Raw genomic sequence first — 15,277 nt, 5'->3', positions numbered from 1 at the left:
TGCCCAGTTTAAGCTGATCTTCCTATCCTTTTTGTTTTTACTTAGAGTTTTGTTGTTTTTCGCCTCTTAAGCTAAAACGGAAGTTAAACTCACACACACATTGACGGCGCAGTGGCAGCGATCGCGGCCGCCACTAAGGCTGTCCGGGTTTGAATCCCGCTCAGAGCTAAAATCATTTCAGTATCGCTGCGCTGCGAGTCGTTACTCCAACTCTCGTGGGCTGGGAGTTGGGTGTGCGTGTAAGGTCACAGCATTACCCATAGATCGGTCATATATGTGCTCTGAACTCTTTGCCAGGAGGGAAATAGCTGTCGATCACTATTCCAACACGTGATCCAAGACCATAGTGAATCACATACATAAAGCAAGTAAATGTCCACTGTAAGCTTGTGTTGTGGTAAGGTTCGGACAAGCCATGGAAATGAAACTCACAGTAACACTAAGGCACACGAGATTTAATGAATACTAGGCTCGGAGGTCACGGACGAAGGGCTCGTGGAGGGAAGGTCCGGAGTAAGGTCCTCTTCAAGTGTCGTGGGCTGAGAGCGAAGGGCCACGAGAGGAAAAGTCCAGGGTAAGGGCATTCAAGTGTCGTGGGCTGAGTGCGAAGGGCCACTTGAAGCTTGGAGTTGTTGTCCCCGAGGCGACTTGCTAGAGAGAACTATAGACTAGCTAGGACAGACCATCCGCTCGCGCGGGATCTGTTTGTGTGGGAGAGGAAGAACGTCTGTAAGAAAATGAAAAGATAATTGTGTATAAAAGAGGGCTATTGCCAATAAGCGCTTCTTGCGTGGGCGATTAACTGCTTGTCTCGGCAAGACACCGTTCTTTTAAAGGAGGCTGGCGGCTCAGCGAGGTCCCCGGAGAGCTTTCCCATGTTTCTGATTAGCTGCTGGCTGGAGCTGGCCGAGACGTCTTTCTAACTACGGCGAGTATGTAGGCCTAGCACGAGTTGTGTGACAGCTAGTCTGGTTTTGATCAGCGCTGCGTCACTACAATACTCCCCCCTTTTTTGGGAGCGAGCGACGCGGAGGGTAGGGCGAGACGCGAGTGATGTGGCAGATTCGGTCCGGCCTTTTAACCACCCGACCGGAACGCGTGATTGTGCCGTCAGATAGCATCTCTGGAGAGGGCGGCCTGGATGATGGAGAAGGCGGTAGCAGCGTGCTGTAGGCATGGTCGCTGTGTTGGCGAGGGGGCCCTGGCTGAGCATGGAGCTGTGGAAATAAACAGTTAGGTGAGAATGGTTGCAGTGGAGGGGAGAGTGAGTTCGGGTGGAAATTAAGGTCTTGGGGGCTGGGGGAGCACTTGTGGTGGGATGCAGAGTTGGTCTGGGTGAAGGAAGAGACAGGTCCGGCGTACCGTAGGCGTGGTCGATGTCTGGTGAGGATCCTGACTGAGTCTGGCGCTGTGGGTTTGGGTGATCAGGTGGGAAGGGTTGGTAGGGGAAGAAAGGGCAAGGTAAGCTGGTTTGAGCCTGTCGATGGAGATGCGATCTGGCTTGCCATCTCGGTCGATGAGGGAGTGTTTCGCCGATCTGCTGATGACGGGCGTTGGAGAGAGGTTCGTCTGGAATCCCACCTGACAAAAGCGTAGTCACTTGCATGTGGCTGCGGTGATGGCAGCGGTAGTGGCTGCAGTTGTAGTGGCCTTAGCGGCTGCAATGGTGGCAGCGGCGATGGCTGCAGTGGCAGTGGCTGCGGCTGTAGTGGCGGCAGCGGCGGTGACTGCGGCTTTCGTGGCGGGCCATGGCATCCTTTTTTTTTCTCCCCCTCTCCCAAACAGTTATCTAGATTCATCTATTACACTATATAGCATTGTGTTAGCTTACCTATTTGAGTATCATTCTCTACAGTCTTGGGGAGGTGAAATTGTCTATCCACTGGAGACAAGGTTTCCATCTTTCCTCACTGTACTTATAGTGTAGCTTTTTATGGTGGCATTTGATCTTTGGACTGAACCCATAGTCATAACTAAGAGATCAGTGGCCTAGGTGGTGGATGTCACTAGCTCTCTAGAGGCTGCAATGTTCTCACCAAAGAGTTATATATATATATATACAAAAAATCTAAGTTCTATTCCTGAATATAGATATTTACAGAACAGATAAATTATAATTATTTGTGTATATATGTCAAATAGCTTATCATAATAGATGAAATAATATTTAGGTATGTGATAACATATATGGATTAATGTTTTTCTTTGGTTGTCCATAGCCTTTGAATATACCATGAACCCCTGTGGGAAGAAAGCTCCAACACTTCATGACATTATCGTGGCAGATGAGGTAATACATCCAAAGTTTACAAATTTCTTTATGGTAAATTACACTCCTCAACTGTTTGGGTGCCATGGTAATAAACACTGTAAAGAAATCTGGTAGAACCCAGAAGGCAGTAAAACAAAAACAATACCCAGTAAAGAAGGGGTTGAATTATCATGTCAAGAAAAATATCAAAGCATACAGGTTTACTGTTAGTGAATAATACCCATTCTTTCCCTCTCACCCTCTCTATCTCATTTCAGTCTTCTCTCTTTCCTCTATAACTCCACTCAAGGAAGAATGCTGATAATTTGCATTTTCCTGTCCCACTTTTTTTCAATACCCTCTTTAAATCTCTCCTTTACCACCTCTGCGACTCCTCCTCTGTAATGCCCAGTGTCTCCAAGGGAAGAATTATCATTTATTTGTGATAAAATACGAATTTAATATCTTTCCTCTTTCTCACTTCTCACTCCCTACCCATCTCTTCCTCTCTTACTGAAATCCCTAAAATAGTCTACGCCACTTTCACGCGCTTACTTTCGTTTCGTACGTCTCTTAAATTTTCACCACTGTATGTAGTCACTCCCCCTATCTTTCTCTTGTCACTTCTTTTTCTGTATTAGTTACAAATTTTTATACAGTAGGCCCTGTGCCTACAAGGATTCCTCTTTTCAGTTTCTATATATTGTACTTCAGACAAGGGGCAATGAAATGTTTGTATATTTTCTTTTCAATCTTAAACACCGGTTACACTGCATGTTTCTCTAGTTACAATATCTGAATCCCGTGAGAACACATATTATTACATCCCAGGTAAGTTCTGCAGTGACGTCATGATTTCTTTAGCCCAATGATCTTTAACTTTATATTTAAGATCCTTCCCTAAGGGCGTAATCTTACAATCGTGAACCGATCGAATTTTCTCCTTCCTTTCTTTAATCAGATTTGTTGTTACAAGTCTATATGCAATATAGTTTACTTAAGCATCATCATAGTACTGCATGACTGAGGATATATCAGCAAAACAATTGTAAACGAATTTAATTTTCTCCTCCATCCTTTCTCCAGATTCGTTGTTACAAGTCTATATGTAATATTCACTTAAGCAATCTCGAATCACGGCATATATTACTTAGGTTACATCAGCAAAACATATACAGTACATGTCATACAGGCTCCAGACCTTTTTTATGAGTCTAGGCGGAGGGTGAGCTTGCACAAACTTTCGCCTACAAACTGCTGTTTTACATCCAATCTATAAAAATGAAACCCTCATTATCTACCCCTTTTCTACTCATGTCTCTACCAGCCTCCTACAATGCTCGACAGCTACCACTTGGTCGTCCTGACCAACCCTTTTTAATTCCCTCTTACAGAGCTTTGACATACTACATTAATATGGAATTCAACATTTCATATAATAATATATACATGGAGTAATTAAGAATATTTCTGCATAAACTGGCTAAACAAGGTTAAAAGAAATATCCTTCAATGGATGCTATTTTCCACCTAATGGTAACCCAAAATTGCATCTTCTCTGACATGTACAAATGTAGCACCAACTATCTACTGATCCTTAAAAAAAATTAGTATATATATATATATATATATATATATATATATATATATATCTATAAATTTGTTAAATAAATCAATTTATAAACTCACTGCTACCAAGGTCTTAGGATGCCATAATGTCTAATAACAAAATTAGAAAAAAGGTGTCAAACAGCATTTGATGTCCTCCTGATTACAATATGCTGTAAAGACAGCAACAATTAAGGAGGAAAAAAACATTATTAGAAAAGTTGTTTGTGTTAGATCTCAATGGAGGATGTATTCACATTTTCTAAGATAGTAAGTTGTGTATCTGTGAGGTATGTTATTACATCAATTATATGCACAGTATTAAAGGTGTTAGCAATAGTTATGTCCTTGCACAATATCACAATTGTCAGAACTGAGATAGTAGCCTACATTCAACTGACAGAGTATGCAGACATTTGTTGATATTGTTTAAAGGTACAAGGACAAGAGCAATATCTAATTTGGCTTTGAACACAAAATCGGGATCAGTGTTAAATAGGGAATCAAGCAATCCATTACTATTGGTCCCTCACAGAAGGCCTGTGACCATCAGGTAACCAGGAACAGCCTCCAGGTAGAACCACAAGTCACTCAGGGAAGATGTATCTTATAAAGGGAACTAAAACCCAAATTAGTTAGATGTTTTTGCATATTCTGGGCTACCGGGTTATTGATATTAACATCCTTTTATTCAAAAACAGCATAATGGAGAGAGGTGCTCAGATGAGAGGGAGGGTGGGAGGGGTGTGGAGTGTATTTAGGGATGAAATGGGTGGGAGTGTTTTTATGCCTTTCCCTTTTTGGCTACCTCCCTTGGAAGGGGGGAAAAGCCTTGGTATATATATGTATGTAGCATAATGGAAACTGCAGGTGATTGAAAAGGGATTCAAAATGGGTTGTATATTCCTCAATAATTAGAAGAAACCCTTGATAATGGAATAAGAGAGGCACATACATAAGATAAGCTTCTGGGAAATGATCTTGATGCAAGACTTCATATTGTCTTTTAACATCCATCAGTGGCTAAGTGAAACTGTTGTGGACTTGCAAATACAGTCTATATATTCCTGGCAGGACTGGTCATTTATTCAGACTGCTGAAATGAGTATAAATACTTAGAAAGTGATATGCATGAATTTAATGAAATAGAATATGCACATGCTTGGTCATTGCGAGATGACTTTGGGATGAGACACCATGTCATCTTTTAATATCTGTCTGTGATTAAGTGGTATTATTGTGGATTCATAAGTACAGTTTATGGTTCAAATCCAGACTGGTCTTGTAGATAGTTTATTTATGATTTGGTTTAATGTCATGAGCTTCCTTCTCACAGGAGGTTAGGACAGTGCTTCCTTAATTTATTCATATGTACACACGTGTATGCGTCCTTTTCTAATCTTTGCTTTCCATGTATGGTTATAGAAAGAAATCAGACTTTGCCCAAAGTGGAAAGGATGCACCACTGTTGCCATTAAGGATCACAACTTCTCATCTAATTTCACATCTGAAGATGACAACAATAATGTCAGGCCAGCACCAGGGGACATTGTTGTTGATTTCAAGTAAGTTACAAGCATTGAAGTACTGGGCAAAAAAATTAATAAGATTTAAGGGTTGATGGGGAGCAAGAAACTACAGGGGGATGGTAGAGTTAGGAAGAGGGTGAGGGGGAGTGCAGAAACATCATCGTCTTGCCGGGACATTTCTTTTTCTGTGTTTACTTCACCTGGATGGAATGCAGGGTGAGGTATTGTATTTGGTCAGATATGTTTATTTGATAAAAATCTGAAACAACTTAGTAGTTATTGATTAATTATTTTAGTGCAGCTTGATACTGAACTGCTACAAAAGTAGTCATATAGTGTCATACATAACTTTATATTTATTGATAACAGTAAATATCTACATACAACTGTTTTCAAGTTATATCCCTTGAAATATGTGTGATCTTGAATTTCATTTTTCAAGATCATTCATGGTCAAACTCACTCTGCCCACCATTATTTTTGTTTTCAAAAATATATACCAACAGTAATCAAAGTAAACCAGAAATTCAAATTCATAGGACTGCTGTGAATGTACTATATCTTGCTGCATTCCTTCTGACCCAGGCAGTGGCTGGGAGACAGGGATGAACCCACATCCAAAAGAAGCTAAGATGAGATGGGGGTGGAATGGGTGGGAGTGGGTGCATGCCTTGAATGGCTACCTCCCTTATAAAAGGAAAGAAGCTTCCTGGTCAAAAGGTCCTTATTCCAGTTGAAATCCCAGAGCCTCACAGTGGCTAGCAACAGTCCTCAAGATTGTTGTCTGTGTTGTATTAGTGTGGGACTGTTTTTATGTCACCCAGTGTGTGTTGGCATGGTGTATAGCATATGTATTGTATTATTTTAGTAGTTATTGTAATGATTATATTATAAAATGTATTTTGTATTTATGTTAGATATGGCAGATGCGATGAACGTCTTGGCGCGCAAAATCTGTAGCTAGCGCGTCAGTATCGAAAACGGCCTTGATTAGGGTGTACGCATTTGTGATTGTGTCATTTTGTGTGTATCCAAATATAAAATTTAACTCTTTAATGTGCGCACTCATTAGCCACCCAGTACATTAAATGGTGGCAGCTCAAAAACAATCATTGTGCACGTCTCCACAGACTAAAATTAGAGTGCTGCGTGTCCGTTGTGTTCTTTTTCTCTCTCCCATTTTCCTTTCCACAGGCTACAGGATTTGTTAATAGTGAAACGTACTAGTGTTTTGTCATTGTGTACCAGTGACTTTATTTTTACGTAACCATAGCACCAAATATCAGCAACAGACATTGTCAGGACCCTTGGGTACATGCCGCTGTGTGATTTAATTTGGACAACGTTTTCCCCGAGAATCTTCGTGGCCGGCCTTCTTTGGGATGGATATCGCTGGCTGCTTTAGTGGAACGGTCGTCTCAAGTCACTTCGTGACTTGCAGTTTAAATTGCTCCGTGGATGAAGACGGATTCTTGGTTGCAGTCTCAAAATTCTCAGTTGAAGGCTCCCCGGCCTTGTGTATTGCGAGCGTACACTGCGCCGCAGACATTGGCTATCTTGTTACCAGTTTTGTATAATTTTTCCCTTCGGCATACTTGTATAGTCATTTTTTTTAGATTTTGTGAATATATACAACAACAGCAAAAAATCATCTATCCGGTCGTGCCTTGGGCGGCCATTTGTATGACGTCACTCTTTGTTTACCTTTGGAAATGTAGCCCCCTTAGTCTTGGGTACATTTACGTATCAGTGCATTATACATTTTTTTTTGCGTAATTTTGCTAATTATGGTCTTCCTATAATTTTTTCTTCATTATTGATATATGTATTGCATTGTCTCTGTGTTTCAATGTTTCTGTTTGTGTGATTATATCATTTTCTTACGTTCGTGTCCCATGTCCATGTGATTTCTCTATATTATTATTATATTTTTTACATTGTTTCATGCTTGTGCTAGTGTGTTGTATTTGCTTTAATTATTGCTTAGTGTCAGTGTTTTCATATGCTCTTACGAAGTGGGCTACAGTTGCCAGCTCCTATCATGTCTAAGTCAAAGAGGCCTTTGTTTATCAGTCCACTAAATTCATCTGAGACAATGGCTCACAAGTTGACGCTCCATTAGGACCCATCAATCATTAAATTCTCTGGTCAAGATCCTCATTATAGGGCGGCTGATTTATCTGCCAATGTGAGGACGCCATTGTCCAGTCAAATGTTTTGACGGGTCCTGAAAAGATCTCCTTTGTGAGGTCCCAGATTGTGCCAAATTCTCTAGCATCGGAGTTACTTTTGGCGTCGTGTTTAGATCCTAAATCTCTGGATTATAATTATGACACCTTAAGGTCTAACTTCCTTAAACTTTTTTCAGATACCTTTGGTGGTGGTTCGTTCCATTGGTGCTTCAAACTGGCTGATACTCTTGTATCCCGACTGGGCACTCTTGATTATAGACTGGCGCAAGCTCAGGCCAGTATCCTTGCTATTGATGCTTTAGAGTCACTTTCACATTCAGATTGAGTAGATAATGGCAATATCACTTTAGATAGATTTCGTCTTATCGTAGAATTTCTCATGTATATCCTTTTTTTGGTGCCTTCTGAGAGAAGAGCAGCATCTTCTCTCATGTATAAGCTTGATGAGACTCTATTGTCTTTTGCGTCACAGCTTTCCCATAAACTAGGGGAAGTACCGTCTAGTTCCTTGTGTATTAGCAATGCTCATCAACATGGTCATGTCCCTTGTTCTCCTCAGTCCGCTCAGTCTACAGTTCCTTCTCATAGTTCCCCTCAATCTACAGTTATCCCCCCTCCCCAGGTATGTACCTTTTGTAACAGGTCTGGTCATTCGAGCGACTTTTGTTATCGCCGTAGGCGCCAGGTATACAAGTCAAGACTGTCCCCTGTTCGCTGGAGTGTACCTACTGTTTCTTCTAATCTGTTGCATGACCTTTCCAGAGTAGAACCTCCAGGTAGACTCAGTTATTGCCATATCCATGGTCATTGTAAACACTCGACTGATCAATGTTTCAAGGTTTTGAAACTTAGGGATGAGACTTCTCACCAGCCTCGTCAATCCCATTTTTCCCAGCGCGTGTTTCACAACCCAAAGAGTTGACCAGCAATGTTCAGTCTCAAATAATTCCCTTTGTGGCTGTTGAGTCTTCTCAATTTCTTACTAGGGATACGCCTCTTTCTGTCACTGTAGATACTGGTGCAGAATGTAGTCTTAAGTAGAAAGGCTTACTTTGCTCTACGGGAATTGTATAATCTCCCTATATCTCCCTTTAGTAATAATTTACATTCTGTGCAAGGTTCTCCTGTGCTTGTTCTTGGATCTGTTTGTCTTCCCTTACAGTTTCCCTCGCATGCTAGTCTTCAATGTCACTTTTGCTGTTGTCTCTGGCATTGCCCTTAAGTGTGATTGTCTCTTGGGTATTGATGCTCTTACAGCCCATAGCATAGATATATCTCCTAGTCGCCGTGTAGTGACTTTCTGCAATTTTGATATCTCTGCTTTGGATAGGCCAGTTTCTGTTTGTGATTCTCCTGTGCTTGATCAGTCCGCACATGTGCCTGTCCCAACTTCTAAGCGCTCTACCCCTGTTGCTCATTGTGCTGCTGTTGTAGGAGAGCATATTATTGAACCTTCAAGTTCTGTTTGAGTTCCAGTGCACGTCTCGGGTGCCCCGATAGGGTCTGACGTTCTCTCTTTGCCTGACTCTATTCGTATTCGTCGGCTTGCCCTAGAAGGAACTCTCTCCACTATTCGTGAGGATCATGTTACCACAGCAATGGTAACCAATGTCACGGGTGCTATTCCTCTCTCTCCTGGCAGTCACTTAGGCTCCTTTGAGGTGGTACACGTTGCTGCTTTCCAGGATTCGCCTATTATAGCAGCTTCTGTATTACAGTCTCCTCCAACATGTGACCCTGCTCACTTAGCTTCTGAGCTTGCCACATTTGTAGGCGAGATTGATTTTCCTGAAGAGACGCCTCGTCTCCTTGACCTGCTAGTTACCCACCGTCAGGCTTTGGCTTTACCAGGTGATCTGTTAGGGGTTACGGACCATGTGGTTCATAGAATTGATCTTCAGCCAGGCACTCGTCCTGTTTACGTCCCCTCTTACAGGCTACCTCACTCTCGTCGGCTTATAGCCCAGTCCTTGGTTGACGATTTGTTGAGTGAAGGTGCTGTACAGGAGTCCCACTCCGAGTGGAACTTGCCTCTTCTCCTGGTGCCTAAGAAAGATGGATCTTTTCGTCTTGTTGTTGATTACAGGAAAGTCAATGAGGTCACTCTTCCAGATCATTATCCTCTACCTATCTTAAGCGAGCTTCTTCAGTCCATTGGCACTGGTACTACGGTGTTCACCACCTTAGATTTAAAAGCAGGTTTTTGGCAGATACCCCTGGAGGAGAACTCTCGTTAGATCACGGCCTTCTTGACTCCCATTGGGCACTATGAATGGCTTTGTTGCCCCATGGGTTTGCGGAATGCTCCTTTAATTAACCAGCGTTTAGATGATTCCATTTTTCATGGCTTAATTGGGAATGGACTTATTGTTTACCTGGATGATTTGATTCTAGTTTCCAAAGATGTGGAAAGCCACTTTTCTAAGTTGTCCATGGTCTTGCAACGTTTTGCTGAAGATGGGTTGAAACTCAACTTACCCAAGTGTTCCTTTTTCAAGGCCAGTATCCAGTTCCCAGGTCATGTTGTAGACAAGCATGGTATCCATACCACAGATGAAAAGATCAAGGCAGTCAAGGACTTCCCTATACCAAAGTCAGTTGGAAATGTACGTTCCTTCCTTGGACTTACAGGATACTATCGTGCATTCATTAAAGACTTTGCTTCAATTGCTTCCCCTCTCACTCGCCTTCTCAAGAAGGACTCTTCCTTCCAGTGGCGTGATGTCCATCAGACAAGTTTTGATTCCTTGAAGCTTGCTCTTACTGAAGCACCTGTGTTGGCTTTCCCTGATTATAGTATTCCCTTTACTATTTGTACAGATGCTTCTGGTACAGGTATTGGAGCTGTACTCATACAACAAGTAAATGGATGTAGACCTCATGTTGTTGTTGTTGTCGTTCCCTAGACTGTCTGTCCGAGCAGTCCCGTCTCCCCAAGGAAGGCCACAGCCGAAACTGGGTTTTCCCACAAATCCTTTATAGAGTGTATGTTGTGTTGTTTGCATGCATGATTGTGTATAATGCAGTCTTCCATTATGTGTTGTATGGTATGGGGTGAAGTGTTACATCCTGGGCAGCTGTTCACAACACGGTCGTCCAGCCTCTTCTGGTAGCTTAGAAGTGCTGGGTGGTGACCGCATCGCAGTCTGGCCAAGTGGACTCTGTCCTTACGTGGGAGAGAGGATTCAGAAGGGTGGATATCAGGGGGTCTGGCATGTAGCAGTGTGTTGTCTTTCAGTGTGTTAATGGAGCGGTGAGTGATATGATTATGAATATGTTTCCGGAGGCTGGTATTTGGTGGTTGTGGAGGAAGAGAAGAGAGTATCTGTGTGTAATAAAGGTCTATGGGTGTAGTTTTAATGTTTCTTGGTGTGTGTGGGTGTTCTGCTATGTAGTGTAGCGGGTGTGATGTGTTTGTGGTGGCTGCAGCAAGTGTTTGTGTGCCTCTCATGTCGAGGTGGTCCTTGACTTTGAGGACTTTTGTTTCATGGTGTAAATGGTCTGTAGGTGATGTATTTGTGCAGCCTGTAATTGTTTTTAGGGCTTTGTTTTGTATGATTTGAAGGGTGTTGTGGTGTGTCTCACTGAGATTAGGAGCCCATGCAGGACTCGCATAATTCATCACTGAGCGTATGCATTGTTTGTATATTGTTATATTAGTTTCTTTGTTTTGTCCAAATGTTGTTCCAGTGATTGACTTGAGTGCGTTAAGTCTAGGTGTGCATTTGTTTTTTATGTTTGTGAGGTGTTGTTTGAAAGACATGGATGTATCGTATGTTACACCAAGAATTTTCGGTCCTGGAGCTGCAACGTCTACGTCGTGGGACCACCCCCCAACCCCAAGAGTTGGGGGCCAAACAGCAGCAACTACCCCTGGCCATCAGCTCTATGCAGATGGCACCGATCCCCGAGGAGGAGCTACGCCTCCCTGGGGGAGTACCAGACCTCATGTTATTGCATATACTAGTCCCGTTACTCTGTTACTCATTTAGAGGCCCTGGCAGTGGTGTGGGCTTTAAAGCACTTCCGTGATATCATTTTTGGATATCCTATTACAGTCTACACGGACCACACTGCTGTCACTCAGCTTTTTAACCCCTTCCATACGGTGCCGCACACGTAGGCGTCATGAGGAGCAAGTGGATTCGCGACGCTGCCATATCGGCGTCTTGATTATATTTATTGTAGTCGCCCCTGTGTTTTTACATTCTCCCAGATGCGCCCTTAATCCCATTCTCTGTGGTTTTCAAAATTCGCGGGTGAAAGAGAGAACGATCGATATAAGCGGCGACTATATTTTATGATGCGAATATTATTTCGTTACGTCGTACGGCTGGCATTGGCTGCTGCCCGCGAGATTTAAGTCCCGTATTGAAGTGGTTAAGGGCAAGAATCTGTCAGGCCGCCTAGCCAAGTGGTTCCTCACGATCGAGGAATTCAGTCCGACCCTAAAGCATATCCCTGGGCATGCGAACCACGTTGCTGATACACTTTCACGGAATATCCCTGTTGCTGCTGTTACCGTGATTCATAACTTTTCCCTGCAAGATCTGGCCAAAGCTCAGCGTGAAGACCCTGTTTGGTCTGCTGTCATTTATGCTTTGGAGTCTGGTGATGATTCCACCTTACCAGCTTTACCAGTACCTCTGTACCAACTTTCCCTGCAGGACAAGGTTCTCATTCGTAATGTGGAAGTGTTTGACCAAGATGTGGCACAGCTAGTGATCCCTGAGTCTCTAGTTCCCGTTGTTTTGTCCCTTGCTCATGATGCCCCTCAGGCTGGTCACCCAGGTCATGACAAAACTCTAGCTATGGCACGGAAGAAGTATTATTGGCCTAAAATGCGACTAGACATTGCCTCTCATGTAGCCCGGTGTAGTTCTTGTGCCCAGAACAAAGGTTCTACGAGCACTGCTCCCATCTTAGAGTACCCTACTCCTTCTCGCCCTTTTCAGACTGTGGCTACAGGTACTCCTCGTTTAACGACCTACTCGGTTAGCGACAACGCGGAGTTACGACGGGCTTTATGACAGACGTTTAACGTAAATCTCCCGAATTTATGACGTCGTGTATGATAATTAAGTTGGCTGAGGCAAATTTGTATGATGTTATAATTGAACTTGTACGATGGATATTAGCTGTGAGGTAAAGTGTTCTGAAGCTTAGGTCTACATTACCATCCTGCAAGCTGCAAAAACTACCTGGGGTACAGTATATACCGGTAGTGGTAAATTTTTAGTTTCGACCATGGGCGCAATATAGCAATAGAAAATTAATTATTAATTTTGTAAATTATAATGTATCAAAGTAATATGCAATTTTGTGAACGGAAATAAAAAAAAAGAGGTGCTAAAAATTTTTTTGTAAGTAACGAAGTCATGTCGGACGAATGGTACACCATGTTTGTTATGATAGATGCCGATGTCGAAGAAATAAAAGGATGATGAATTCGTCTAACCTAAACTAAACTAACCTGACCTGTGTTTGATAAATCATTACCTGCAAATTAAATGTCATTTGGCTTGTCGTCGTCGTGAGAGGCGATGGCAGATGACAAGATGGCGTCCCAGTCCTATGCTACCGACTTTGTTCATTAGCATATTTTCTTGTAGCATGGTATTTTTTACTTTCATTTCTGCCCACAAAATTGCATATTACGTTGATACATTTTAATTTACAAAATTAATAATTAAATTATTGCTATATTGCGCCCATGGTCGAAACTAAAAAAAATACCCCGGTATTCAATATGGAATGTCAGCATATGGGGATTTGGTCATATACGGTAATTTCAGGAACCTAACCACCGTAAATAAACAGTAAATAAAGCTTTAATGTACTGTATAAAAGAGGGAAAATACACGAAAATAAAGATACATGTATTGCTGGACATTGTACATACAGTACACTTTCGCTTAACGACCAATTCGGTTAACGACGGCTCGCTGGTCCCAATTGTATAGACCTTTTGCAACTGCCTCGTAGCATGCAGGGCTCTGTGTATGTCCTTGTGTGCGTGGATCACTTAAGTCATTTCGTGGTCTTGGCTCCCTTACGTAACAAATCTGCACCAGTTGTAGCACATGCTTTAGTTTCCCATGTGTTGTGTCCATACACCACTCCTTCGGTGCTCCTTAGTGATAATGGGACTGAATTTAGGAACGAGGTTTTGGCAGGTGTTTGTAAACGCTATGGTATCAAACAGACATTCATGACTGCTTATCATCCAGCGTCCAATGGTCTTGTGGAGAGGACGAACAGGAAAATTTTTGAGATCCTACGTCACCTTGCTAGTAATTTTCATGAGTCTTCCCCATGTTAGTGCTTGTATCAATAGCACCATTAATGTTTCCACGGGCAAAACGCCTCATTATGTTATCTTTGGAGTTGAGAAATGGCTCCCATATGATGTGCTTGACAGCCCTGCTCATTCCCTCTACAATGTAGATGACTATAGTAAACTACAGAGTCATGTGCTGCATGCCATTTATACTTCTGTGAGGGATAAACTGGATGTTTCAAAGGCCGACATGTTGAAACAACAACATGCTCGTGCAACACCTGTGACCATCAGTGTAAAAAAATCGTTTTCAAAAGCATGCCTGATCGCCAGTCAAAATTAAATTGTAAATTTGAGGGCCCCCTTTTGGTGACTGAACGCCTACACCCAAACAAGTTCAGGATTTTTTACCCCTCTACAGGCCATAGCGAGATTTCTCACGCTGATAGGCTCAAGAAGACTCAAGTATCCCTACCTTTACATGGCCTCCTCCTGGGCCCACAGCAAGAACTTTGGCCCTGTTTAGCTACCCCTCATTGTTATGACCTTAGGTCAAGGGGTCCTGTAATTACCTGAACTTTCATTGTGTAGTGTTGTGTATTCTTGTGATGTTTCCCATTTATGTATTCTTGTGATGTTTCCCATTTGTGTATTCTTGTATTTTGTCGCGTTTCCCATTTGTGTATTCTTGTATTGTATTTTGTCGTGTTTAGATATTAAGTATCACGTCCCGGACGTCTGGCAATTGCTGTATTTGTATTTTTGTTAACTGGCGCCAGTCTTATGTTCCTTTTTGTGTTGTATGTATTGTCTTTATGTCCTCATACATGTATGTGTTTATTTAATATATTTGGGTGTGCTATTGTAACCATTGGTCCCACACTTCTGTCTGCCACTGTTGTGTTTGTGGTATGTGTGTGGCTTGTCTTTGTCTCATTTGGATTCTCCTTGCCTTGGTCAGTTTTTTTTGTTTTTTTCTTGTTTGCTCGGTGAGGGGCACTGAGTGGCGCGGGTCGAGCAATGTGTTGGCATGGTGTATAGTATATGTATTGTATTATTTTAGTAGTTATTGTAATGATTATATTATAAAATGTATTTTGTATTTATGTTAGATATGGCAGATGTGATGCACGTCTTCGCGCGCAAAATCTGTAGGTAGCGTGTCAGTATCGAAGACGGCCTTGTTAAAGGTGCACGCATTTGTGATTGTGTCATTTTGTGTGTATCCAAATATAGAATTTAACTCTAATGTGCGCACTCATTAGCCACCCAGTACAAGTGAAAGTGGTACAGGGAGAGGTGTATTCACCCATTGTCAGCCTTCCATGTATGAAAAAATGTAAGAAATAGTTGAAAGTGGTGGAGAAAGTCTGGGCCTGGTCCTGAGATTGAATATCAGCACTTCAAGGCTGTGCCT

The 15,277-nt window shown here is 42.3% G+C and overlaps 1 protein-coding gene across 5 annotated transcripts in view; it reads left to right on the top strand.

The window, feature by feature from the left end:
• LOC143026520 (uncharacterized) overlaps window positions 1-15,277 on the top strand; it is a 79,306-nt gene that overhangs the window by 31,479 nt on the left and 32,550 nt on the right. For 3 of the 5 annotated variants that reach the window (XM_076187062.1, XM_076187059.1, XM_076187058.1), the window contains exons 4-5: window positions 2,220-2,290; window positions 5,285-5,424. In XM_076187062.1, the coding sequence (XP_076043177.1) occupies window positions 2,220-2,290; window positions 5,285-5,424 (211 nt within the window). The remainder of the gene's footprint in view (window positions 1-2,219; window positions 2,291-5,284; window positions 5,425-15,277) is intronic. The other 2 variants (XM_076187061.1, XM_076187060.1) reach the window with 1 other exon arrangement.

The sequence above is a fragment of the Oratosquilla oratoria genome, chromosome 6 (assembly GCF_046742065.1).
Source record: "Oratosquilla oratoria isolate Oo_2021 chromosome 6, ASM4674206v1, whole genome shotgun sequence".
In the NCBI taxonomy this organism is placed as follows: Eukaryota; Metazoa; Arthropoda; class Malacostraca; order Stomatopoda; family Squillidae; genus Oratosquilla; species Oratosquilla oratoria.
This window is presented reverse-complemented; position numbering and strand designations above follow the sequence as displayed.